We start from the raw sequence: 23455 nt of genomic DNA on the forward strand, positions 1-23455 counted from the left end.
CGCGGCCAATATGCGAGTGTGCATGTCTGCGCGTCTGCGCGTGGGCATATTACTGCAACATCTCCTTCCCGTGGTATTCGTCTAATAATTACGGGGAGCACCAGCACCAGCGCCAGAGAGATTGACGGATGGCGGGTGGTGGGTGACGGACGGATGCCACGCATGCGTCTCTTTTTTTTTTTTTTTTTTTTTTTACTGCTTCGTTTGGGGTCCGTCTGCATGTTTCTGGGGCTGGATTTTCCCGCACGCACACGCACACGCGCACACGCACAAACACTGCTAGAACAGACAAGCCCTTACGAAATAAACACGGGGGAAAAGAAGAAACTTGAACAAAGCAGGCGGAAACAACCTGAACACGCCGCTCTATCCTCTTTTGGTCTTGGTATAGCCACTGGTAGGAGCTCTGGTCACCTCGGTCCAGGCCTATCACGTCCAGGCCTCTCAGCTCACGCAACAAGGAACAAAAAAGGGGCAACCCACCCAATCCATCCGCCGTCCATCCCATCATGTCACCTCCCGTCATATCAGTTTTGCCCTTGTTTAAGGTACATTCGGTTTGCCGGCTGCTCCTGCAGCACAAGCACCTGAGTCTTGGGCATTGATACCTAGGACGGCGCGGATTAAGGGGTGGGAGTTGTGGCATGTTCGTTGCACTGTGAGACTTTCTTCTTTTTTTCTTTGGCTTCTTTTTTCCTTGTCGTTATCCTCCGTCTATGCTCATGTTTGACCGCTGTTTCTCTGCCTTTTCCCGTCCGCCATTGTGCGAGGGAATGGCCTGGTAGTATCGATGCCTTTTCATTCTTTTCCTTCTTTCCTGACGCCAACCTCGCAGGGCAGAGCCATCGCGCCCAACTCATGGAGCTCCAAGGCGAGTCAGGCCCTGCTTGGCCTGGGGGGCCGGATAAAGGTCGTGCGTTGGTGGGCACAGCCCAAGCCGAACGCTGGCATGTCTGGCTACTCGTGCGGGCTAAAAGCGCCTGCAATTTAACGGTCCTCCGGAGTAAAGTGCGGCGGGGCAATTCGACGTTTTTTTGTAACATTTTTCCCCAGCCAAATTAGCTGGAAACTAATGTATCGCCGAAAAAGGTAATAAGCCGCCCACCACTTTTTGTACGGTGCATAAAGGAATTAAAAGTAAAAGGCGTGGATTAAATTGAGCAAAAAATAAAGCTATTTAAAGCAAATCCGTGCCGGTTAAATTAATAACCGGTTTATAATTTAAATTTATTTCCTTTTTGTTATTCGTAATTTCCGGTAACGAAATTTCGTACTTTTCCGCAATATATTTGCCTGGAAAAGAAACGGCCAAAGCAAAATTAAAGCCGTACTTTACTTTTTAGTAATTTTGTACAACTTTTCGAACCGTACTTTCGTTTTTAGCAATTATTTATTAAAGCGTATAAAAAAAAATATTTCGGTAAATTATTAATTGGAAAAAAGAAAAACGTTATTTTTTTGTTTGCTAAATTGTTTGCAAACAAAAAGTAAAGCCTTTTTGTAAAAAGCATAAAACCGATTATTACAATTCCGGCGTTATTACCAATATATCCGGATAAAATTAACCTTATTTTAAAGGAAAATTTTTTGCAAGCGCACTAACGCGGTAATTTCGTTCCGCCGTGCTTTTTGCAAAACAAAACGTGCCCGCAATTGCTTTAATCGTTCGTTTTCCTTTCGTTTGTAATTTTTTAACCACCGTTTAAAAATTATTAATTCCATTTTAATATTTTTGCTACGAAAGCGCCGGCGCTTTTTACGTTAACCGGCGAAATGCGCGCTTTCGTTATTAATTGCTTGCAATTGTGCATTGCCCGTTAAAATTGGGCTTATTTTAGTAATTAATTAATTAAAAAAAAATTTCCTTTTTCGATTAATATCCGTTTTTTTCCGCTGCCAAAACTTTTTAATTGCGCGCGCGCTTGCAAATATTGCCGTTTCGTTAGCTTTTTTTACTTTAAAAGCAACGTAAATTACCGTTGGCAAAATTGGCTTGCCCGTTGCGGCAAAAAATTGTAAGCGCTTTTAAAGCTAATTTTTGTACGGGCGGATTGTTAATAAATTTAACGTTAAAATTGTAGCTTTTTTTTAATTGCGGGCTAGCAAAACAGGCAACGGCGTTTTTAACAAACGTAAAATTTCGTTAGCTTTGTTAATTTTGTTAAAAAAAAAGGCAAAAAACCGGCTTTATTGCTTTATCCGGCGGAATTATTTGGTTGCGTTAAAAATATAACCAATTTTTTTAGTAATTACGGCTTTTAACGTGGCCGAAATAAACGGATTTTCCAAATTATTAAATACAATTTCCGGATCGAAAGGTTAAAGCCCGCATTTAAGTTAAATTAATTTAATAATGCTAATTTTAAAAGCACGCCGGCGCATATTGTAAAGCCCGTTAAAAAACTTTGCGCGGTTGTAATTAACCGCGCTTTGTTTAATTTGCCGTGCAAGATCCCGTTAATGCGCGGTTTTAAAAGTTAAAAAAATACCGACGTTAAAAGGCTACAATTTGTAAATTGTATGCGGAAAAAAAAGGAAAATTACAATCTTTTTTTTCGCACTTTTTTTAAAACGGCAACGTTAAATAAGATCCGTAATTATTAATTAATAATAAGCAATACTTGTTAAGCAACGAAAGCATTGCTTGTTTAACGAAATAATTAAACCAATTAAGCACAATTAAATCGTTGGTTTAACCGTTTTCGTTTATAGTAAAAGTTATTTTTAAATTTAAAAAATTGCGCACGTGTTTTTCGTTAATATAAATTCCGGCCATAATAATAAACGGAAAGATTGTTGCGCCGGCGGCCAAGCAAGTTTTAACAATTGTAACGATATTTTAATAATTCGGATTGCTTTAAAACCAAGCTTTAATATCCGTATAGCACCAAATAAAGCTTTTTTGGAATATACTTACCCAAAAGCTTATTTTGTTAAAATTTTATTTATTTTCCGGTTTAATTTAATATTTTTTTACGCATTGCGCGTAAAAATCGAACCATTTTTTTAATATTAATTTATTTTGTACCGCGCGCTTTTTAATAGCTTGCGGCTTTTTTTTTACCCATTTTAATAATTTTTTATAAACCAAAAGTTAAATTTAAACCCATTTTTTTTTAGCGTTCGTTAAAAAAAGGGTTAATTAGCGGCGGAAAATCGAATTAACGGTTTGGGCAACGGTAATTGCGGTAACGGCATTTTTTAAAAAAGGTTAATTTATTTGCTAATAAACCGCATTTAAAACCGTTTAAATTAACTTACCAATTAATTGCTTCCAATTAGCCCACGCAAGCAATGCAAAATTTTCGGTCTTTGTTAGCTTTTTATTATGTTCGCCGTTTTTTATTTTGCCGGCGCTTTTTTGCCGGCGCTTTTGCAATAAGCAAGGGTTTATCCCGTACTGCCGCGCGCAAACGGCAAAGGTTTTAAAACCGCCTTAATTAAAAACTTCCAAAGTTATTAAAACCCGGGCTTTATTAGCCCGGGCCTTTTCGCGCTTTTTTTCGTACCGAATCCTAAGCATTTCGGTAAAATTTAGCTAAAAAATTTAAAAGCGCAAAGCTTAAATTGGCGGGGTTAAAATTATAATGGTTTTTTGGTTATGCATTGTGCTTATAAGAATTCGGCTAATTATTACCTTTTTCGGCGATACATTGGTTTCCAGTTAATTTGGCTGGGGAAAAATGTTATAAAAAAACGTTGAATTGCCCCGAAAACGTTGAATTGCCCCGCCGCACTTTACTCCGGAGGACCGTTAAATTGCAGGCGCTTTTAGCCCGCACGAGTAGTGTGGGCGAGTGGGCGAACGCACACTCGCACGTTGGGACCCCAACACACGCCGACGCCGGGGGTGGAAGGCTGATCACTGATCACGGGGGCTCGTCGCTCCGAACGAGTCTTGATTCCATTGCACATAAATAGCTTGAGGTACATGTGTTGTAGGTATGGCATGTGTGCTCCTCGGCTGCTGCTGGCGAACAGATTTGTCATTGGGGGCAGGGAGAGGCATCCGACGCGACACAGGCTCCGTGTAGACGCATCCTTGCCTCACGGGCAGAGTCCAGGCCCGCGCCAAGCGTGAGATTGGCAGCGCGCGAATCCCACACGGCGACCGACAGTGCCAGCCCGCCTCCCCGGCGGCGTGGTTCCCAGGGGGTGTGATTGATTGTGTGTCTGTGTTTGTGATGGATGGATGGATGGATGGATGGATGGGGGTGGGCTGGGGTTTCTTTCGACTTGGCTAACCTTAGGCGGCAGCCTCCTCGATGGACCAGCTCAGCCCGCCCGGGACTCGGATGATGATGTTCAGGTTGATTGGGGCTTGCAATAAAGAAAGAAATAAGGCGGCAACGGCGGCCTGCTGCCTCCTTCGTAGGGCGACCCCGTCCGCCATCTGGGATGTCCCCGGCCGTGTCGGGCCGCCTCCCTCAGGTTTCTGCCTGTGTCCCGGCAGAAGGCGGCCAGCAGCAGCGAACTGCCCCATTGTCCCCCCCTCCGTGCCGGCGCCCGCCCTGACAGAGTGATATCCCGAACGGAGCCGGGACCTGCAGGTGTGGGGAACTTGGACTTGTAACTGTTTACGGGGCTTACGAGGCAGCTCGAGGTTGCTCATTTGGTCTGCGTTGCAGTGGGCTCCAGTCAGCTCGAGCTTCGCTGTTGTCACCACCGCCAGCGAGCAAGCACGTTGACGACCGCGCACAGGGGTGGTGGTGGTGGTGGTGGTGGTCCCCCCTTTTTTTCATCCCCAGGTCCGGGCCACCCGGCAGTTTTGCTGCCATCCTGGGAAGGTCGTCGAGAAACGACGTGGTTTTGAGACGTGCACAGGCGACAAATCTGGCAACCTTGGCCAACCTGCCACGCAAACATCACATTGATATCTCGGTTCGAGAGGGTTTGGGCGGGCGAGCAGGAGAGTAGGAACCACGCCGTGCGCGGCTGTCGTCCCATGATGGTTGCACACAGCGTCCCCCTCCTTGGCCTTGGGGGGAGAGAGAGCCGAGGGCAATCTAGCCGAAACCTGGCGTGGCCCCCTTCGTAACCGCTGTGCATTGCGCAGTAAATACCCTAGCCTCCTCCTTCCTGCTGCCATGATGCGCTTACTGCGTTAGGTCCGCTGGGTACAGGTCCCAGGGATCATAAACCTTAGTACGGTGGATCCTGGTGGTACATCAGTTTGACTTGGTTTTCTGAGGAAGAAAATGTATCTTGCATTCACCGCACTAGGGTTTGTGATCCCTGGGACCTGTACCTGCGTTTTCTGTCTGTCGCCACTTGGGGGCACAGTTGGTTTCCTTTTTGGCCACCGCATCAAAAGCCCGCCCTGGATCCAAGCACGAGCTGCCAGTTCGCCGAGCTGCCTGCCACCCGAGCGAGTGAGATGGCTTGATTTGCCAAGCCACGATCCTTGGGGGATGGGTTTTGATGGGCCAGACCAGAAAGGAAAAAGGAGAAGGATCCGATCAAAGGGCCAAAAAGGACCCCCGGAGAAAGAAAAAAAAAAAGCGGCGCAAATAGCCCCGCGCGACAGGGCAATGTTTCTATTTACAAAACGCGCATCGCCGTCCAAACAAGAATGCATCATGACTGCATTGCCTGTGCTGCTAGTATGCCGTTCTGTTATCTACACAGTAATGTGGGGGAGGGGCACAGCTCCAGCTCTCCCCACCAAGTCACAATCAATGATCAAGCAAAGCCCTTTAATCCAGGGTGCTAAATATGCACTTCTCAGGGGAAGATCGAACGACAAACGCGGCAAAGGGAGCCGCGTTTGCAGTGGCACTGCGCAGTCCTGAAACACTGTCACCTAGCCCCCCCCTAAAAGCCTATGTGGTGATCACAGCATAGTCGGCCTGGTTGGTTGCTAGCGCTCCTGACCGCACCTAGGCGTGGCAGGTGACGGCTGCTCCCCGCTTAGCTCGTCTTCTTGATTGGGTTCCGGCTCGGAGCTCCTCCCGCGGATAGTTGACGGGGGAGGGACAACGAAGGGAAAAAAAAAGTATGCCGCCGTCGTGTCCCGCCACGGCGATCTAGTCCGGTTCTGTTTTGCTCATACGAGGCAAGCTATTGATAGTGGCGTGCTCACCGAGCCGAGGCGGGCTCTGTCAAGCTCTCATTTCAGCTCCAGGCTTGGCTCGTGTCCAAAGCACCGCCGCCGCCGCCGCCATCACCCCGCGTCTGCAGGCAGCACCAGCACCAGCACCAGCACCAGCACCAGCACCAGCACCACAGCACCAGCACCAACACCAACACCAACACCATCGCCAGGCGGCGCGCGCACGAACAAAGCCCCTCTCAGCCCCATATCAGCAATTGTGCGTCAGAGATACCTATCCCAGCGGCTACTGCCCAACCCAGCCCAGCCTCACCATGCGCCGCCCTCATCCCATTGTCACCACATGACACACACACACACACTCGGAGATTTGTGCCACCCAAGCCCCCGCCTCTTGGAAGTTTACTGCGTCTGCACACCATTACACACAGACAGACGCAGCAGCCAGCGGCAGCAGCACAGACAACGACAAGCACGCACACCATCTCCCGCCAACCTTCCATCATAACATCCCATCCACACATGCATACATCCCTCCGATGGAGCATCAAGGTCGCACTGCATCTGCATGAACCGGTCGTCTATTTTTGATATAACTCACATCCATAGCATCACCACGCCAGCGACTCGAACGTTCGGGCCAGCCTCCTTTCCTCTAGAGTAGTCGCGCTCGGGGCCGTGTCTTGCTGTCGTGCTTCTTCAACGCCACACATGACGCCCGATGCAGCTCGCGCGTGGTCCAATTGAGGCGTCGTTTTTGGTTTGCACGATCCGGAGAACTCACTCGCGCCATGGCCTCCTCGTCCCCCTTTCAGACCCGAGTACAGCGGCAAGCTTTGGCCCAAGGGTCAGCAATCATCCGATCTGTACCGAAAGCCTATCTCGATACTGCTGCATGACCCGTTTCCGGCACCGAGGTCGCAAAGCCACCCGCGCCAAGGGGGCTTGGGACATTGCTTCATCTATCAGCAAAGTCAAGAGCGAATACATTGCATGTACCTATTTTGTACCATTTCTCCTCTAATTTGCCTAACTGGAAGCTCGCCGTAGGTCCCAAGCATCATCCACACATTCGTCAAGAAAAAAAATAGACCGCCCAGAGCCCGGGGCCCATAAAGACAATGACATCCCTTATGCAAGGTTCAAAAACAATAAATATAAGACGGCATTACTTGACACCACAAGAAAACAGATTTTCATGCTATAACAGGGAGCGAAGAGAAAAGGAGCCGTTAAAACGTGGGCGAAGGGCGTGAAGGGGCGAGAAGGGGTGTTCGGAGAATCCAATGGTATTTAGTGCTCGCGCGGAGCCCGAGTACCCCAGATAAGGTCCAGGAACTGTTGGCTTCAGCTGCCATAAGCTTGTGCGGAAAAGCTTTTGAACTCGTGCCTTCGATGTTGAAACGCCCTGATGCAGCGGAGGGGGGAAAAACCGTCGTTGAGGATTGGTACCCAATAACATGTGCTGGATCTTTGGGTTTCGTGGGGTCTAGCGGGGTGACATCTCTCGGTTTCCTTATTTGGCGTGCTTCTTGAAAGCCAAGAGCTCGGCAAGGGTGCCAGTCGGGCAGCCATGCTTCAAGAATTCGTGCTCGAGAAGCTCCCTGGCCGATGCTCGGCTCTTGACGTCAACGCACAGGCACACCGAAAGGAAGGCCTTCAGTTCCTTGCTGAGCTTGGCCGGGTTCTTCAGGCGGGGCGTCCCGTTAGTAGCGATCAGATACAGCGCCTTCAGAGGCTCCTCGTTCAGGTAGGGCGGCTCCGACTCGATCATCTCGATCGCCATGATGCCCAGCGACCAAATGTCAACCTTGGGCCCATACTCCTTCTGCTTGACGACCTCAGGTGCCATCCAGTAGGGAGTTCCGACCATGGTGGCGCGCTTGGACTTGGACTCGGTGAGCTTGGCGCAGAAACCAAAATCGGCTAGAGATGTTCTGTTAGTTTCGCCGCCTTGGAAGCATCAAAGCGGGGCCTCAGATAGGTAGCTTACTGATCTTGACGTTACCGCGAGCATCGAGAAGGACGTTGTCACTCTTGATATCACGGTGGATGATGCTCTGCGAGTGCAGATGTTGCAGGCCACGGCACGTCTGTGATGTATGAAATTAGCTTGAGCTCGTTGGCCTGCTTCCCAGTGTTAGACCGCAACGCCATTTCACACAGCGACTCACCTCCAGGCAAATGGTGGAGATCTGCTCCTCTGTGATGACTGGGTTGTTGTCGATAACGTCGGTCAGAGCACCACCCTCCATGTACTCGATGACGAGCCAGAGCTCCGAGTAGTTGTTTCGCAGGAAGGCATCCAGGAAGTTGACAATGTTCCTGTGCTTGCTGTCCTTCATGACCATGATCTCGTTGACGATGAGCTCCTTGCGCGGCTGGTGGGCCAGGTCCATTTGCTTGATCGCAACCTGCGCCTTGGCGCCCTGTTCGCGGAGGATGTTGCGCGCAATCGGGGAAACAGCCGTCTCCCTGACCTTAGCGACGTAGACAGAGCCAGATGCACCCTGGCCGATCTTCTTCTGCTTCGCATACGACAGGTTCGGGTCGTCCTTGGAAACGGCCTCCTTGAGCCTCTGCATGACCTCGCTTTCCGACATGGTGGACATGCGGACGTCCTTCGATCTCTCCTGGGCTGGCGGTTTCGCGGTGAGTGCCGCCTCAGCCGCCTTAACGGCATCGGACTGCGGCGAGGGCTTTGCTGGCACATTAAGCGGCTTAACCGGCGCAGGGAGCCGCGACGGGGGTTGGCCTTGCGGCTGTCCGTTGGTCCTCTGTTGGGGCGCAGGAGAGGAGGGGCCATTGGGGTATCTCTGGGCGGAGGACTGGGCGGGCTGGTCGTTTCGGGGTGGTAGGCGCTGCTGCTGCTGCTGCTGTTGCTGCTGAGCCATGGGGTCCCGCATCGACGACGAACTGCTCTGCTGAGACGACATGCCGGGGCGCTGCTGCATGCCACCGGAGCCTGCAGTCGGTGGTGAGGGTGCCGGACGTTGGGCGCGGAGGCTGGCGGCCTGTTGGGCGGCCGATTTTGGTGCCGGGGGCGGTGCTCTGCTGGGGTTGAAACGGTCTGCAGACGAGCCGCCGCCGCCGCTATAACCGCCGAGCTCCTGTTGCGCCATCGGGGTTTTCGTCTTGGGAATAGCTGCGTTGTACGCTTCGAGATCACGACGATTCTGTTCTTCGATCTCCATCATGCGCTGGCGTTGGGCTGCCTCGGCTTGCCTCTGGCGCTCCGCATCCCGGTTCATATCTGTAGAAGGCGTGTGGTTAGCGGCAATAATCTGGAAATGCTGCCAGTGCTGTCTGGATTCAGCGGACATGGGGTGGTGCATACCGGATGTTTGTTGCGACATGCTGGGGTAGTTGTTTTGCTGGCGCTGCATCTGTTGCTGCTGCTGCTGCTGCTGCTGCATCTGCATCTGCATCTGTTGTTGCTGCTGTATTTGCTGCTGCTGCTGCATGGACTGCATGGGCTGCATCTGCCGCGGTGGGGCAACCGATGCGCCCGTGCTGTAACCGAGCTGCTTGTTCTGCATGTTCCCGGCAGGCGGGGTCGGGGTAAGGCTAGGATACTGCGCAGGGTTTTCGGCGCGCTTGGTGAGATCGGAGTAGAAGTCCAGGACTTCAAAAACAGCCTGGGGGTTCCTCTCGTAGTCCTCCTTGGTGATGGCCGATGAGTTCAGGAGCTTGGACCACTCTGGAGGGAGGCCGACGAACTCGCCCGTCTGTGGATCAAAACCGACGTGGACGGCATGGGAGAAGTTGGTCGGGTTGCTAACACCACCCATTCCGGGGCAGCGCGCGTAGATAAAGTCAATCCACTCGTACAGATCGTCGTCGCTCTTGACGCGGATCTGCAGGGTTCGGATCGTGCCATCGTCATCGCCGGGGCTCGTCGAGGAACCGTTGGAATGCCGTTTGACCTCGAAGATTGTCCCGGCAGCTTCGACTCGGCCGACGTTGATCACATCTTTCAAGTATAGCGTATACGAGACCTTGCTGCCTTCTTGTTTATGGAAGTCGAGGGCCTCCTTGCGCAAAATAAGGTACTTCTGCTTCCATGGCTGAATGAAGTTCTTGCTCTCTTTGACCTGCGCCCAACCCTCCTTGATGACGGCGACACCGCCAAGACCGTCCGTGTTGGATACTTGGCGGCCCAAGGGAAGGGATATGGTCGAACCGCCGTATTGCTGCCTCGCCGCAACGGGCGAGTTCAAGCTCATGCCTGCCATGTTGCCCGGCAGGTTCGGATTGGGCGTGAGGGCCAGGCGGGGGCGATCGGTTGGGGGTCGTGGCGCTGGGCCAGGGTTCATAAACTGACCCGAGGTGTAGATACTGGCATCAGGTCAGCGTGGATTCAGGCTCGGTAGATCACAAGTTGCCGTAGAGCCCTCGACAAGCGGCACGCGGTTCAGGCAATCGAGAATCCAAAAACGGCGGCTGAGCTCGGGTTTGGGCGCGAGTGAGAGCGAGACCAAGGGGTTTGATGGTAATGCATCGTCGAGACCACTGGCCGCCGGCAACCCTTGGAAGCTGGCGAGATTTCGGAGGTCGACCTTGCTTCTCTCCGATTCGCGAGGGGGCGGTGAGCCTCAAAAAGAACACCCCGTGGTACACACCTGTTTTGCGACGCCATGTTGTCCGGTTTTTATTCCTCCTTCCTTCCTTGAGGGAACTTGACGACTAGGTAAGACCTTGTCGACACAGTCGCGCAAAGGAGGGAAAAAGAAAACAAAAACCTCTCAAAAGAACAAACAAGGGGATTTGATGAGGGGCACAGAAAACGATGAGGCCGGGGTGATTTTTTATTATTTTTTTGCTCTTTCTTTTCGTCCGGCAAACACACGGTCAGGAGGGGGAGCCAGAAGGGGCGAAATTCAGGCTTTCATCAGCGCCAGCGCGGGGTGCCGAAACGTACCAGTCAAGGCTGGGGGCGCAGAAGCGCGCTGGCGGCTAGATAGCTGAGGAATCCGAGGCGTTCGTTCTCGAGCGAAGGAGGAAAGAAATCGGCGTGTCTCGAGGCCGAGGCCAATCACAGTGACTTGGATCACCTGCGCCAAGGGAGGGAGAATGGGTGGCGCCAATTGCCCAGATCGAGGAAGGGCACGCCGCGCGCTTTGACTCAGGTAGAAAAGAGGGCGGCGATTGTCGTCGCAATCATCGAGAATGGTGACGCGCCGGAATCCGGGTCTGGGTGTGGGTTTGGGCCGTGTGATGTTGTGTTTATTGTTTTGATTTTTGATTTGTTTTTTTACAGGCCGGCGGCCCTCTTTGCAGCGACGGAGTGGTGCGGCGGTGAGTTGGGAGAGAGTTGAGTTCGCGGCACGGCCCTTGAGCCCAGAGAGGATGTGGGTGGGTATTTTAGTTGGGATTAGGCAGGACGGAGCAGCAAGAAGGGTATCGGTTCGGATTTCAACCACCCCCCCTGCGGCCCAAACCCCGTGCGAGACGAGGTGGATTGAAACAGAACACGCGCTAGGCGGGGGATGGGATGAGAATGGCAGCAGCCGTAGGCCGGAAATGGGGCACAAACAGCACGGCCGCGAGACAGGCGGCGGGCAAGTTAGGCAGGATGGAAGAGGCGGCGCGATGATCGAGCACCCATGAGATGACGGGGGAGGGGGGAGAGTGGGAAGTAGCTGTTAACTGTGGAGCAGGCAGGAGAGCGGGCAGCTGGTGTGCCAAACCCGAAAAACTGTAAAATAGACGGCCGAGGCAACAAAGACGTGGTTAGGCTAGATTTGGCCGACAGGCACGGAAAGCGGGTGTTGGTGCCAGCCAGATGCCTGTGGCAAGCGGAGGTCTCGGGTTCAGTGTGGTTGGATTGAGCCCCCACCTACGACCAGGGCCGCTCTTGGGTGTGGCGGTCGGGAGGACGGCCTGGGTCGAAGTAGGAGGTGGGCTGTGGGCTGTGGGCTTGCGTATGCGTTGTTGTGCACGGTGCCGCGCAAGTATTGGCCAAGAAGCGAGTGGACTCGGGGGCCTTTGCTGCGGCCTCGGTGATGGAGCGAGAGCGGCTGATTCTTGGGTGATGCTAGGTTGGGTGGTTGCTCTAAAGTGTTGTGTGCGGATGCGTGAGGCCCGACTAAGAAGTGCCCGTGCGGGTTGCGGCGGTTCATTCAAGGGGAGGGGTGATATTGCACAGTGGGTGCGACGGTCGGCGGGGCGGCAAAGGAGAGCTGCTGCTGGGCTGGTGGAGCACAGGCTTTGGCGCCTCTCCGCCCGAGCAACCCCGGCTTTGACGGTTCCTTGCTGCCAAAGTACCATCTGTAGGGGCACAGAACGTTGAAGCCGGCCCACCAACTGGGGGTTATTACGGGGTACAGTGCCCACATAGTGTACTACAGTGATTTCAACTTTTTTTTTTCTTGCGCTTCAGCATCCTTTTCCTTTTTCCTTTCCGCAAAATACCCAAAATGCAAAGGATATAAAAAGTATTGGGATTAAACGCGCTAGCCAGCTGGGAAAGCAAATACAACGGTTAATTTATCCTATTAGCTTAAATTCTTTTTACTTTTTTTTTTTTTTTTTTTTTGTTCGTGCTTTGGGCATGTTCAGCTTCGCTGGTATTTTACGGAAAGGAATTGGGAAAATGAAGGAAAAGCGTGAGAAAAAAAAAAGTTGAAAGCACTGTAATACACTATGCGGGCACTGCACCCCCTAATGACCCCGGTCGGTGGCCGACGTCAACGTTCTTTACCCCTACAGATGGTATCTTCGACCATTGTGGGCCAGGGGTCGTTCCATGTTTTCTACGGCGGTTTCTCTGCCTTCCCGGGATTCGACCCTGCCTGTCGCCTCCACTCGGTTGCCGAGGAGTCAGGACCGTGGGGCTCGCCGTAGGTTGCCTTGCGAGTCTTCTGCAGAGCCGCCTCTCTAGCCTGCTGGTGGGCGGCGCTTCCCTGTCGCCGCCACGCTCCCGAGAGTGCGGGTGCGGGAATGGGTGCATCTACCATCAGCCGGTCCATTCTATCGAAGCCCAACTCCCTTGCCTGTATTACAGAGGTACACATATCTTGCCATAGAGGGCCTTCTAACCTGGGTCCATGTCGCCTGCGTGCACATACTAATACATATCACCTACATACATGTGCACCTAGCTGCCTACTGACTCCTCTACTGCATCCTTTAGATCGATCTACTGTCACTGCATTAGTTAACGTGGACCGATGTTACTTTAAGTGCTCACCCCAGACGCATGCCCCTCCTCTCGGCTTCCGCGTCTGGTGTTATTTTTCCTCAGTCTCCAGCTCTGGCCTTGCTAGCCTTGTTCATTTTGGCGTGCCCCAGCCTGGCCGCCTTGACCGGCGCCAAGACGGCAGTGCATACACAGTGCGGTGTCTGCCATGCAGCGTCCACCAGAGTCAAAGCAAGCCAACGCGCGTGCTCGTAGCGTGCCGCCGGCGCTTTGCCGGCAAAAAGTCTCTGCGGTTCGGCTGGCCTTGGATGCATGTCGATTATCCAGCGCTGCAGATCCACGAAACGTGACGCAGGGTCTTGGCCATTGAAATGCTACCATCCACTACCACCTTGAGCTCTCCAAGGATTTGGGGCGGCCGAAAAGGTTCTCAGAGCCGAGCGCAGGCGCTAAGGGGCTGGAAGGCGCCTCGACAGCCCGACCCGTTGCTTCACGTACACTATATTGGCTGGGGCCATGTCTGGCCCTCGACCTCTTCGCTCGCCGCCGTGCCAATCTCAAGATGCGGTGCATGTAGGTGGGCGTCCCTCGTCGACGCAGGTGGCTTGGATTTGCGACACTCGAATGGCTGCGGGATGGGTAGCTGTCGGTCGGACGAAGCGGCAGGCAGAGCTGGTGACGGACATCAACCGTCGGTGTTACCCCTCCATCGCGTCCAACCCCCAGGCCGGCCGGCCGGCCGCCCGCCACCTACGACGTCGATGTGGCATCTACCCGGGGCCCGACACCGAATCCTCTTGTCCCCAAAAAACATCCGAGTGATCGACACGAAACGACTTGGGCGGGATTTGGACGCCAAATATCCACCTTGTGCGCTTTCTGTTTCCAAATTGCGGATCCGTCACAGGTTCAACGCATCCTAACCCCTGCAAGCCGCGGCTTTTCTCGCCCATCTTCCTTCCAGAAGGCAACTTTGTCCGTCTCTCTTCCCTTCTCACTTTTTGCTCTCATCCTATCGCAAAACTTGCCGCCCAGAATCTAGCAATTCGAGGTCGCAAGCCAAAGTCCAGTCCGGGCCACGACTTTTCCCGGCCCCGTCTCGGCGGCTGTAAACCTGCGACCTTGGGCTCAATGCTTAGTCTATCGACCAGTAGGGGCGGCCGCCGGGGAGATCTTGCTTGGCATCGCCATCGAGCCGGCGATGTGCTTGAAACCTCCTTGGGAGGTGCCCCGTTGCCCTTGCAGCGTTTTTTTTCGCTTTCTCACCGCGCGATACGACATGCCGCTCACTCGAGCATGCAGGAGGAGCCGGCGAGCCGTGGCATGGAGGATCCACGGGGAAAACTCCGGCTGTCGAGGGCCCAGCCTCCACCCCGGAACCCTGCAGAAAATTGACCGGCCCTGCCCAGAGTTGCGTGGTCCGAGATGCGGCTCCTTCCCGAGTTTCCATGTCCTTTTGTCCCACACAAAGCGAATGTGTCGATGCCCAACCCTTCGGAGTTCAGAGCACACATGCCGCCAGGACATCCGCTGTCCCGTAACACGTCCACTAACCCGCCACTCAATGTGCGTGTGATTCGCCTATACCGCCTATTCCATCATGCACATATTGGTTTTTCACATGTCTGTTTTGAAACATATGCCCTGCTGCTTATCGGATGCCTCTTTTATGGCGTAAAGACCCGCAAAGGGAGAGGCCGTGACAGAGATCTCCTGAATATCGCTTTATAGACGGACGGCAGATACCAACATTATTACATACTCATCCGAATATGTATCAAATCTCGCCTACACCCACCCTGCGCTCGACCGAGGCCCTGGCTCATGGCTAATTGGAGTATACAAATGGCTTTTCTTTTGTTCTGATCCCTTCTCCCTTGCTAGCTACCTAGTCCATTAGCGGTTGGCAATCTCAACCTCCTGGCCCTCAAAGAGCGGCAGCTCAGACTCGATGTCCTTCCATGTCTTGTCGCCCGAGACGAGAGACTGGATCGCATCCACAATCTTATCCTCGCTCGCGCGGACCTGCCGCGTGGAGTCACGGTCGCGCAGCGTTATGGTGTTGTCCTGGACCGTCTGGAAATCTATCGTAATGCCCAGCGGCGTGCCGAGCTCGTCATTGCGGCTGTACCGCTTGCCAATCGTGGCAGATGAATCGTCGATCCTGTTGGACACGCCGACGGAACGCAGCTTCTGTGAGATCTTTTGCACAAATGGCCGGAACTCGTCCTTGCCCGAGAGGGGAACAATCAGAACCTTGGTCGGGGCAACGACCGGGGTGAATGAGAGAACCTGAATTGATGATTAGCCGTCAAAATCACCCAAATAGTAAACTGAACCGTGGGTTCAGCAGGAAATGCAATGTACGCAGGAAAAGAAAACTTACACCGCGAGCCTCATCACCGCCCTCGCTGCCTCGAGTCCAGTAGTTGTGCTCCAGAAGCGAGTACAGGATTCGACCAATTCCGAAGGAGGGCTCGATGACGTTGGGCACAAACTCCCTGACATTCTCGGTCCTCTTCGTCCACTTGATAGAGATCGCCTCCTTATCAACGTTGGTTTTGCCGCCGGCAGCCTCAGGGACATCTAGCGAAATAGCACCCTCCTCATCGAGCTTCTTCGCCAGGGCGCCGAGCTGCTCTTGGGGAATTGCCATGAGAACACCCTCGACAAACCTGGCCTCCTTCTTGAACTTGGGGCCGAACATCTTACGATTGATGTCAACGGTCCACTCTTCAACGATCTTGGGCTCTTCCAGCCGCTGCCGCACTATCAGGGGGGCTCCGGTCTTCTTGGCATGTACGCTCAGGTCGTAGGCGCTACGGTCAGCGCAGCCAACGCACTCAACCCAGCCGTACGACGTCAGGAGCTCAGCATCCCAGCAGTCGCATGCGTAGTGTGCCATCTCATTGGCCATGTGCTGGCGGAACCGGATCTTGGTCTGGTCGACACCAATCTTCTTGAGGAACAGGTGGATCCGGGCCAGGAAGTAACCAAGCGTCTCGTTGTCCACGAGGCCGTCCGCAACTGCCTTGCCGATGGAAACCTTTTTGGTATCCGTCTTGCCCGAAAGCTGGGTGTCCCTGTCCAGGAGCTCGAGCTCAATGTCGGCGACGCTGCTGAAACGGGTATGTTTCTTGCCTCCCTCGGGGTCGACAAAGTGCTCAATCTCGGCCATCAGGAATTCGCGGACGCGGAGCAGGCCCGCGCGAGGCGAGATCTCGTTACGGTAGGACTTGCCAATGGACGCCGAGGCGAAAGGCATCTGCTGGTTGTTGAACTCGAGCAGCTTGGCGAAGTTTAGGAACTGGCCCTGAGCTGTCTCGGGCCTGAGGTAGCCACGGAGGTTGCTGCTGGGGCCAATGGAGGTGCTGAACATCAAGTTGAACGAGACGGGAGGGGTGGGCAGCAGGCCGGTCGCGGGGTTCTTGAGGTCGAATTTGGTGATCAACTCGCCGAGGGCAGGACCGTCGTAGTTGTCGATCTGCGCTAGGACCTCCTCGTACTCCTTGACGACAGCATTATCGAGCTTGATGACCTGCTCCTGACCCTTGAGCTTCTTCTTCTTCTTTTTGGGGTCCTCCTCCTCAGCCTCGACCTTCTGGCCGCGCGCCAGCTTGTCACCCTTGAGCCTCTGCTCCAAGATCTCCTCGACGTAGTGATCGGCCCGGAAGATGTCGCCCGTCTTGGTGTCCTTGCACATCCAGTCGGCGAACTTGTCGACGTGGCCGCTAGTCTTCAGGACATCGTGGGGCGTCAGAACAGAGCAGTCGACCTCGAGCATGTCGTCCTCGAGCACAAAGTGCTTGCGCCAGGCGTCAATGATGTTGGCCTGCAGCGCACAACCGGGTGGGCCATAGTCGTAGAGACCCGAGACGCCGCCGTAGATCTCGTACGACGGCGTGTAGAACATGCGCCGCCGCAGCATTGTGTCCAATGCCGGGCGGTCGAGGGGCTCGCCCTTCAGAGTCGTCGCGGGAGGGGCCATGTTGAACTTTTCTTGCTTGGGACGTCTCGTGTTTTTGGTCAGCGGGGTGTGGATATACTTCTTCTGCAGTCGGGGGTCGCTGTGGAAGGCGCGCGGGGCAAGTGGTGTCAGAACTGGGCTGCGCCAATGAGGTGCAACAGCTGTCCGGATTGTGCGAGTGCCTACTCGAGAGGGATGGATGAGGCCGAGTGTGGGCAGCGGAGCTGAAGAGAGACGACGCAGTGCGTTCATAAGTGCGCCAGAGGAGTCCAAGGTGAGTCACTGGGAATCACTCCGAACTTGGGGATTTTTTATGTCCAGAAAACGTGCCGCAGTGGGCTGTAGCTGAAGCTGTGACTCGCCCTCCGGCTCAGGGTTCTGAGCACTCAAAGTTGTCGCTATTTTTCCTCACTCGGCTGTCAGGGCGCGTGTTCCGTCTGTCATTGCCCCGCACGAATTGAGCTGCCCCTCCAAAAAGTGCGGCTGGGCTCACTTATCAGTGCGACCGGATGAAGAAGCCCCGACAGCCAGGAGGGTGTCTGTTCCGCTCGCATTCACTTTTCGCTTTTCCCATCCAGTCAAATCTTCTCATCCCTTAGCCGTTTCCTGCTTTGTATCTTCATATGGTCCGGTGCGCCATTGAATCCCTCCGCGTCCTCTTTGAATTTTCAGACAAAATATACAAAATTCTGGGCAACCCTTGGGAAGCCTGTCCAATTGCCCCCGTGCCAGAAAGCTGCGGACCGTGCGTAAGCTTGCGGGCCTGCTCCGAAGATGCAGAAAAAAAGTTCGTCTGCAGGCGGGCGGAGCTCCTGTCGGCCCCTGGCGGCCTTTTTTTTTTTTTTGCGACAACTTGAAGCAACCTCAATGCTCTTCGCAACCAACGCTAATTCAGCGCCCGTTGTCCATGTCATCTTTGCCAGGCGACTCTAAAATCTACATTTAGAAGAGGAACGACAAACTGAAGGTTAAAGGGCCGTAATGGGCTCTCAGAAGACCAGCCGCGCCTCTGGCGCGTCGCTTTCCCTCAAAACAGGCAACAAGCTCAAGAGACAGAGACTTCACGTCAGAAATAAGCAGAACGCCGGCGCAGAAAAACGAGCCGAGAGGTTCAGGAGGAAGAAGGAGGAGGACAAGGACCCGAGCCTGAAGAAAGAGCGCATCGCCCGGAATCAGCCGTCCAGCATCGACAAGAAGCGGGTGTGGGACGAAGGCGATGATGACTCTCTCGGCGCGGTCGTTGACCTCGCTGCGCTGAAGAGGAGGCGCATAGAAGAGGAAGAGAACCAGGCGCTTGAGGAGGCAGATGGTGGCCCCACGAAGAAGAAGTCGGACGAGGACGATGACATCGACAGCATGCTCGGGAGCGATCACGAGCTGGACGACGACGATGAAGATCACGAAGAGGACGAGGCCCGGCTCGAGCGGATCCGCGCCCAGCGAAACCCGAGTCTCGCACCGTCGACGACCAGCACGAACCTCGACTTGACGCCGGCGTCCATCGCGCGCAAGTTTCCGACGCTCTTCACCGAAGGCCCCCACCCCGAGCCCAAGATTCTGGTTACCACATCCCTGAAGGCGACGATACACCGCGAGGCCGGGATAATCGCTTCGCTCTTCCCCAACTCTCACTACGTCCCGAGGAGCGGCCACAGGTACGCCCACAAGTACTCGCTGCGCGACATCTGCAAGTTCGGCTCGAACCGCGGCTTCACGGCCGTCGTCATGGTGCGCGAGGACCAGAAGAAGCCGACCGGCCTCACCATCGCCCATCTGCCGGAAGGCCCGACGTTCCACTTCACCATAACAAACTGGATCGAGGGATCAAAGCTCCCCGGGCACGGCAACTCTCAGGTACAGCCCCCGTCAACACCGACCCAAAGTCCCTGATCAAGTGGGTAGTTTTATGCTTACACTGCATCGCACCAGGGATTCTATCCGGAGCTTCTCCTAAATCGGTTCACCACACCGCTCGGTCTTCTTACGGCCCAGCTTCTCCGTAGGCTATTTCCGTACCAGCCTGAGATAGCAGGTAAGCGTCCTACGTCTCTACTTTGTCCCGCGGTCTTGGAGAAACAACGGCCACCTAACGCACTCCTAAACTATAGGTCGAGAAGTCTTGACCATACATAACCAGAGAGACTACCTCTTTGTGAGGCGACACCGCTACAAGTACAGGGAAAGGAGACAGACGGAAAAGACAGTCGTCGACGAGGAAGGGAAGGAGATTCCGGGCTTCACCGACGTCCGGGTCGGCCTGCAAGAGATCGGGCCGAGGTTCACGCTCAAGCTGCGGAGGGTCGACAAGGGCATCGGGAGGGCAGGTAGCGACGGCGACGATGCCGTGCAGTGGGAGTGGAAGGCCAGGATGGAGAAGGTCAGGACAAAGTTCAACCTGTAACCGGTCTTTCAATTTTACCCACTAGGACAAATCCGCCGCCACGGTCTCCAGCAGTGTTCAGACGAGGAACCTTGATTGCGTTTTATTTTTTAGTCCCTTGGTTTTATTCTGCCCGGCGACGCCGCCGTCCGCACTTTGCCCACAATGTCACCGTTGCTTCCGGCGCGCGTGGGGCAGGGGAGTGAGAGTCAAGGAACTCCGTAACAGCCTCGTCCCAAAACCCCAAGTGGGTGATGGGCGACATCGCGGGGCCGCCTCGACTTGACAAGCGGCTCGCTGGGGCGTAGCAATGCGGCCGGCGCCATGCCCCGACTGTTCAGAAACCAAACCCCTTGACCGAGCAATGCTCAGGAAGCCGCCCGTCATCGACGAGGCACAACCCGGCTTGTTGGGTTACCCCCTATAGCAGCCATCGCCATATCTGTATGCGGCGCGGTTTACCCGAGTCAACAACCACGCTATCCTAAACAAACTTTGAGGATCTTGGAATAGAATGGCACATTGGGCGGCATTTCTTGTACCCGGGAGAGCGAGTGGCCTGGTTGTAGCTGATTATTTCTTTTCTTATCTGTTTATTTTTTCAGAGGGCAGCGCGGTGAGAATGATACACACCGTATAAAAGGATCCTGGGCATCAGAAAACATCAAGCTCTACCTGGCACGTTTACACCTCTACGAACCATCCATGACCCTAGCTTGGCAGCACATATCAAAACAAGGCAACAAAAGAAATGCACCAAACCTCTATCGCCTCAAGAATGAAATTAAGCAGAGCGGCTTGGCCGACTGATCGGTATCAACCACCAACAAATCACCTTCCGCCCTGGGCGGCCTTCTTCTGGTTCTCCTTGAGCATGACGACAGAGTACCTGTGGATCGGGAAAAGTTAATACAAAAGACCGTTGAAAGTTTAAAAGCGCCAAAACCCCCTGGGCCGGGTTTCGAACGACGACACTCAACAAGGCTTGGCAGGGTGATGATGTTACTTACCCGACAATGCCTCCAACGGCAATCATGACGCCAAGAACCGACTTGTCGCCAACACCACGTCCAGAGGTCATCCAGCCTAGCGCAACAATAGTGCAGGTCTTGACGTGGCCGACGACCGTGCTAGACACAGGGCCAGTCTGCGCAATAATGAAGAACTGCGAGATGTTGATCAAGGACGCAAAGAGACCGGACTAATTGGGTTACCGGTCAGTACATGTGCGGACCCCAATCTCCTAGCAAAACATGGCAGTGGGGGGCAAGCGCCTCGCGCAGGTATCGGGGTACCTACCATGAGAATCATGACCCAGCGGCTGAACTGGACGTTGCTCCAGGTGGGGAAGGTGTCGATAAAGGGAATGACGTAGAGGAGGAGGAAGGCCGAGACGGGGGCCTGGTTGAACAGCAGCTGCATGCTGCTCATCTGGAGCTTGCGGTGGTAGCTGGCGATCCAGACGGTGTACAGCGACGAGGCGAAGATTCCCGAGAAGGCGAAGATGACGCCGAGGGTCGTGGTCGTCTTGACGTTGGCATCGCCCGACGGTAGCGAGTCGTAGTACGAGACGATACCGACGCCGGCGCAGGCCGGGATCAGCATGAGCAGGGCGTTGCGCGGGAGGGTGGCCCTGTAGAGGATGAAGTTCATAGCAGCCACGCAGGGCGTGAGGAGGATGCGGGCGACCTGGTAGAAGGTGACGGACGAGAAGGCCAGCGACAGGTTCGGCAGGATGACGTTGAGGGCCATGGCCACGGCGAGCGGGGCGATCTCGCGGATGCCGACGCGGCGCGACTGGAAAAAGTTGAAGCGCGGGCGCGAGAGGACGAAGAGGGTGAACCATGTGACGACGAAGTGGAAGGCCGCAAAAGTCAGCTGTACCAGCTTCAACGACGGATCCGAGAAGATTGCCTTGTTGGTGAAGACCTGGGAGGGGCAAACCAAACAGGTTAGCATCACGTCTTACCCATTCTCGCCTGGCTAGAGAAGGCAGAAAATGATCCCCCACGGCTACTCAACATACGATTCCAATGGTGGCAAGCGTGTTGATGACCATCCAGATCAACGCGGTGACGAAGCTCGACTTGGGCGGCTCCGTCGGCTTGGCAGGGCCTTCCTGCGGTTCGAGGAAGGCGGCATCCTCGCGCTCGTCGGCGGCCTCGACGTCATCCCGCTTCTCATCTGCAGGGTCGATCTTGGCCAGCTTTTCTTGCTCGTCAAGTCCATTCTCGGTGCTGGACGAGGCGACTGAGACGGCCCGCGCCTGGCGAACGTCTGCTCCCGCCATGGTGCGAAAGTGGGATAAGGTATCGAGTTCTCGAGGAACAAGGGCGACAGGAGGGTGAGGGAACGGCCTGGGGGGGGGCGAGAACTGTCGATGGTGCTTGTTCGGTGGCTGTCTGGGCGCTTGGCTGGGGGAGGGGTTAAGAGACAATGGCCACTGCCTCGACCATCGAGTTGGGCGAAGGTGAGGTGGAAGAGAAATAGCGACAGAAATCTTTGCCGGCCTGGGCGGATAGTTGGCGGCCGTGACAAAGCTGAAATTAAAAAAGCGGCGACCAGGCAAGTGAGCCAGAAAAAGGAGGGATGGCCCCCCTTGTCAGGCTTGACGGGCTCGGGTCGTGTTCGCCTGATGCACGGAAAAGTGGCCCGTGTTAGGGAGCGACAAACGGCGCTAGTGCCGATGGGGGATAGCCAGTGACAATTTATGGATGCGCTGCGATTATCGGGCAGGCTGGGGGCATCTCAGGGGTGCTGCGTGGGAGAAGACTTCTCGCTCGCCTGCTCCGTGCTTTCACGAGCGATCAGCCCTGAGGGGAATGGAGAGGTGGATATGCATGTCAGAAGTCTCGATGGGGCACAGGATTCGCCAAGTAACGCAACTGGCTCTGCCTGTAGCCGGCCATCACACACAATGGACCTTTGCGACCACAGGGAAATACGACGTCTGACTACCAACGTCTGCCTAGATCTGCGGGGAGGGAAGCAATACAGGCCAGGACCGGGGTTCTCCTTCCATGATACGTAACCTGGGATGTACTGTATTCCCGTGGATAATCTGTAAAGATCCGGGCACAGTAGTGGTCGTACGGGCCCGAGTCAAATGGTTAGACAATGATTAAACTGTGGAAGTGGCTGGGCTAGACAAAGGCGAGGGAATATGGAGGGAGGGTATCACCAATTCCATGCCAAACGGAGGCGCTTATCAGAGTCAATGCACACCTAATGGCTCGAACTACTCCCACTTGAAAATATTCCACGCAGTTTGGCTTGCACTTTCTCCGGGCGCTAATCACCTCGAGGCAAGACAAACATGAGGGGATGAGCTATAATAGTCGTTGTCTTCCATGGCTCAAATCAGCGCTGTCCTTGCTCTTCGCGCTCCGCCCCGGCGTGGTCCGCGCATGCGCGGCTCTCGACCAGCCAGCCATGGACAAGGCACGGACTTGGGCAGAAGGCTAGACTTTAAATAGTGCAAACCCACCAGCTAAGGACAGATCAGACACCATAAGCTATCTGGTTGTATCCTGACCGAACACATGCCAGGATATCCTCGCGGGATGGGGCAGGCCTGAAATGAATGGACGTTCTACAAGCACATCTAACACTAATCCGCAGCGTGAAAAGTCTGCCAGGTCGATTCACGCTCCCGGGTGGTATGAGCCAGGTACTCAGGACGGCTTGGGGGCCACAGGGGCTTGCGTGATAGTGATCGTCCGAACCCGCCCTTGACTGTCCAGGACGCCAATTCAGTCATGTTTCAAGTCTGCCATGCCCATGCGACGCCGCAAATGGCGTCAAAAGGTCTCGCTGAAACCAGTCCCCCGATCTGAACGGCGGCTGGGCACACGTAGTGTCTATGTACGTGCTTGAATCCAGACACCGCATCTTGGATGCAAGGGTGAGGGAGGG

General features: G+C 54.3%; 9 protein-coding genes across 9 annotated transcripts; 1 reads left to right on the forward strand and 8 right to left on the reverse strand.

The window, feature by feature from the left end:
* Positions 1-1177: 1177 nt before the first annotated feature.
* On the reverse strand, positions 1178-1722 carry GGTG_09544 (hypothetical protein; the record flags this gene model as incomplete). The annotated part of the gene is made up of 2 exons (XM_009227395.1): positions 1178-1335; positions 1644-1722. The coding sequence occupies 2 exons, from the start codon at positions 1720-1722 to the stop codon at positions 1178-1180; spliced, it is 237 nt and encodes a 78-aa protein (XP_009225659.1).
* A 620-nt stretch (positions 1723-2342) lies between these two features.
* On the reverse strand, positions 2343-3523 carry GGTG_09545 (hypothetical protein; the record flags this gene model as incomplete). The annotated part of the gene is made up of 6 exons (XM_009227396.1): positions 2343-2403; positions 2747-2868; positions 2918-2924; positions 3000-3045; positions 3262-3319; positions 3449-3523. 6 exons carry the CDS (start codon positions 3521-3523, stop codon positions 2343-2345), a joined length of 369 nt encoding a protein of 122 aa, XP_009225660.1.
* Positions 3524-3873: 350 nt separating this feature from the next.
* Positions 3874-4708, reverse strand: GGTG_09546 (hypothetical protein). The gene has a single exon (XM_009227397.1). The coding sequence runs from the start codon at positions 4610-4612 to the stop codon at positions 4247-4249; it is 366 nt and encodes a 121-aa protein (XP_009225661.1). The 5' UTR covers positions 4613-4708; the 3' UTR covers positions 3874-4246.
* A 1393-nt stretch (positions 4709-6101) lies between these two features.
* On the reverse strand, positions 6102-6600 carry GGTG_09547 (hypothetical protein; the record flags this gene model as incomplete). The annotated part of the gene is made up of 2 exons (XM_009227398.1): positions 6102-6288; positions 6533-6600. 2 exons carry the CDS (start codon positions 6598-6600, stop codon positions 6102-6104), a joined length of 255 nt encoding a protein of 84 aa, XP_009225662.1.
* A 444-nt stretch (positions 6601-7044) lies between these two features.
* On the reverse strand, positions 7045-12137 carry GGTG_09548 (STE/STE20/PAKA protein kinase). Its single transcript, XM_009227399.1, has 6 exons — positions 10974-12137; positions 10675-10880; positions 9390-10390; positions 8227-9305; positions 8046-8145; positions 7045-7978 (listed from the first exon to the last, which is right to left on the reverse strand). Exons 2-6 carry the CDS (start codon positions 10689-10691, stop codon positions 7569-7571), a joined length of 2607 nt encoding a protein of 868 aa, XP_009225663.1. The 5' UTR covers positions 10692-10880; positions 10974-12137; the 3' UTR covers positions 7045-7568.
* A 607-nt stretch (positions 12138-12744) lies between these two features.
* On the reverse strand, positions 12745-13139 carry GGTG_09549 (hypothetical protein). Its single transcript, XM_009227400.1, has one exon. It carries the CDS (start codon positions 13066-13068, stop codon positions 12808-12810), a length of 261 nt encoding a protein of 86 aa, XP_009225664.1. The 5' UTR covers positions 13069-13139; the 3' UTR covers positions 12745-12807.
* A 1694-nt stretch (positions 13140-14833) lies between these two features.
* Positions 14834-17633, reverse strand: GGTG_09550 (glycyl-tRNA synthetase). The gene is made up of 2 exons (XM_009227401.1): positions 15580-17633; positions 14834-15485 (listed from the first exon to the last, which is right to left on the reverse strand). The coding sequence occupies exons 1-2, from the start codon at positions 17410-17412 to the stop codon at positions 15090-15092; spliced, it is 2229 nt and encodes a 742-aa protein (XP_009225665.1). The 5' UTR covers positions 17413-17633; the 3' UTR covers positions 14834-15089.
* Positions 17634-17967: 334 nt separating this feature from the next.
* GGTG_09551 (brix domain-containing protein) lies at positions 17968-20354 on the forward strand. Its single transcript, XM_009227402.1, has 3 exons — positions 17968-19014; positions 19090-19192; positions 19269-20354. Exons 1-3 carry the CDS (start codon positions 18142-18144, stop codon positions 19559-19561), a joined length of 1269 nt encoding a protein of 422 aa, XP_009225666.1. The 5' UTR covers positions 17968-18141; the 3' UTR covers positions 19562-20354.
* On the reverse strand, positions 20044-22345 carry GGTG_09552 (solute carrier family 35 member E3). Its single transcript, XM_009227403.1, has 4 exons — positions 21567-22345; positions 20840-21469; positions 20551-20741; positions 20044-20429 (listed from the first exon to the last, which is right to left on the reverse strand). Exons 1-4 carry the CDS (start codon positions 21828-21830, stop codon positions 20372-20374), a joined length of 1143 nt encoding a protein of 380 aa, XP_009225667.1. The 5' UTR covers positions 21831-22345; the 3' UTR covers positions 20044-20371.
* Between the last annotated feature and the right edge of the window lie 1110 nt (positions 22346-23455).

Source organism: Gaeumannomyces tritici (genome assembly GCF_000145635.1).
Source record: "Gaeumannomyces tritici R3-111a-1 unplaced genomic scaffold supercont2.5, whole genome shotgun sequence".
NCBI lineage: Eukaryota > Fungi > Ascomycota > Sordariomycetes > Magnaporthales > Magnaporthaceae > Gaeumannomyces > Gaeumannomyces tritici.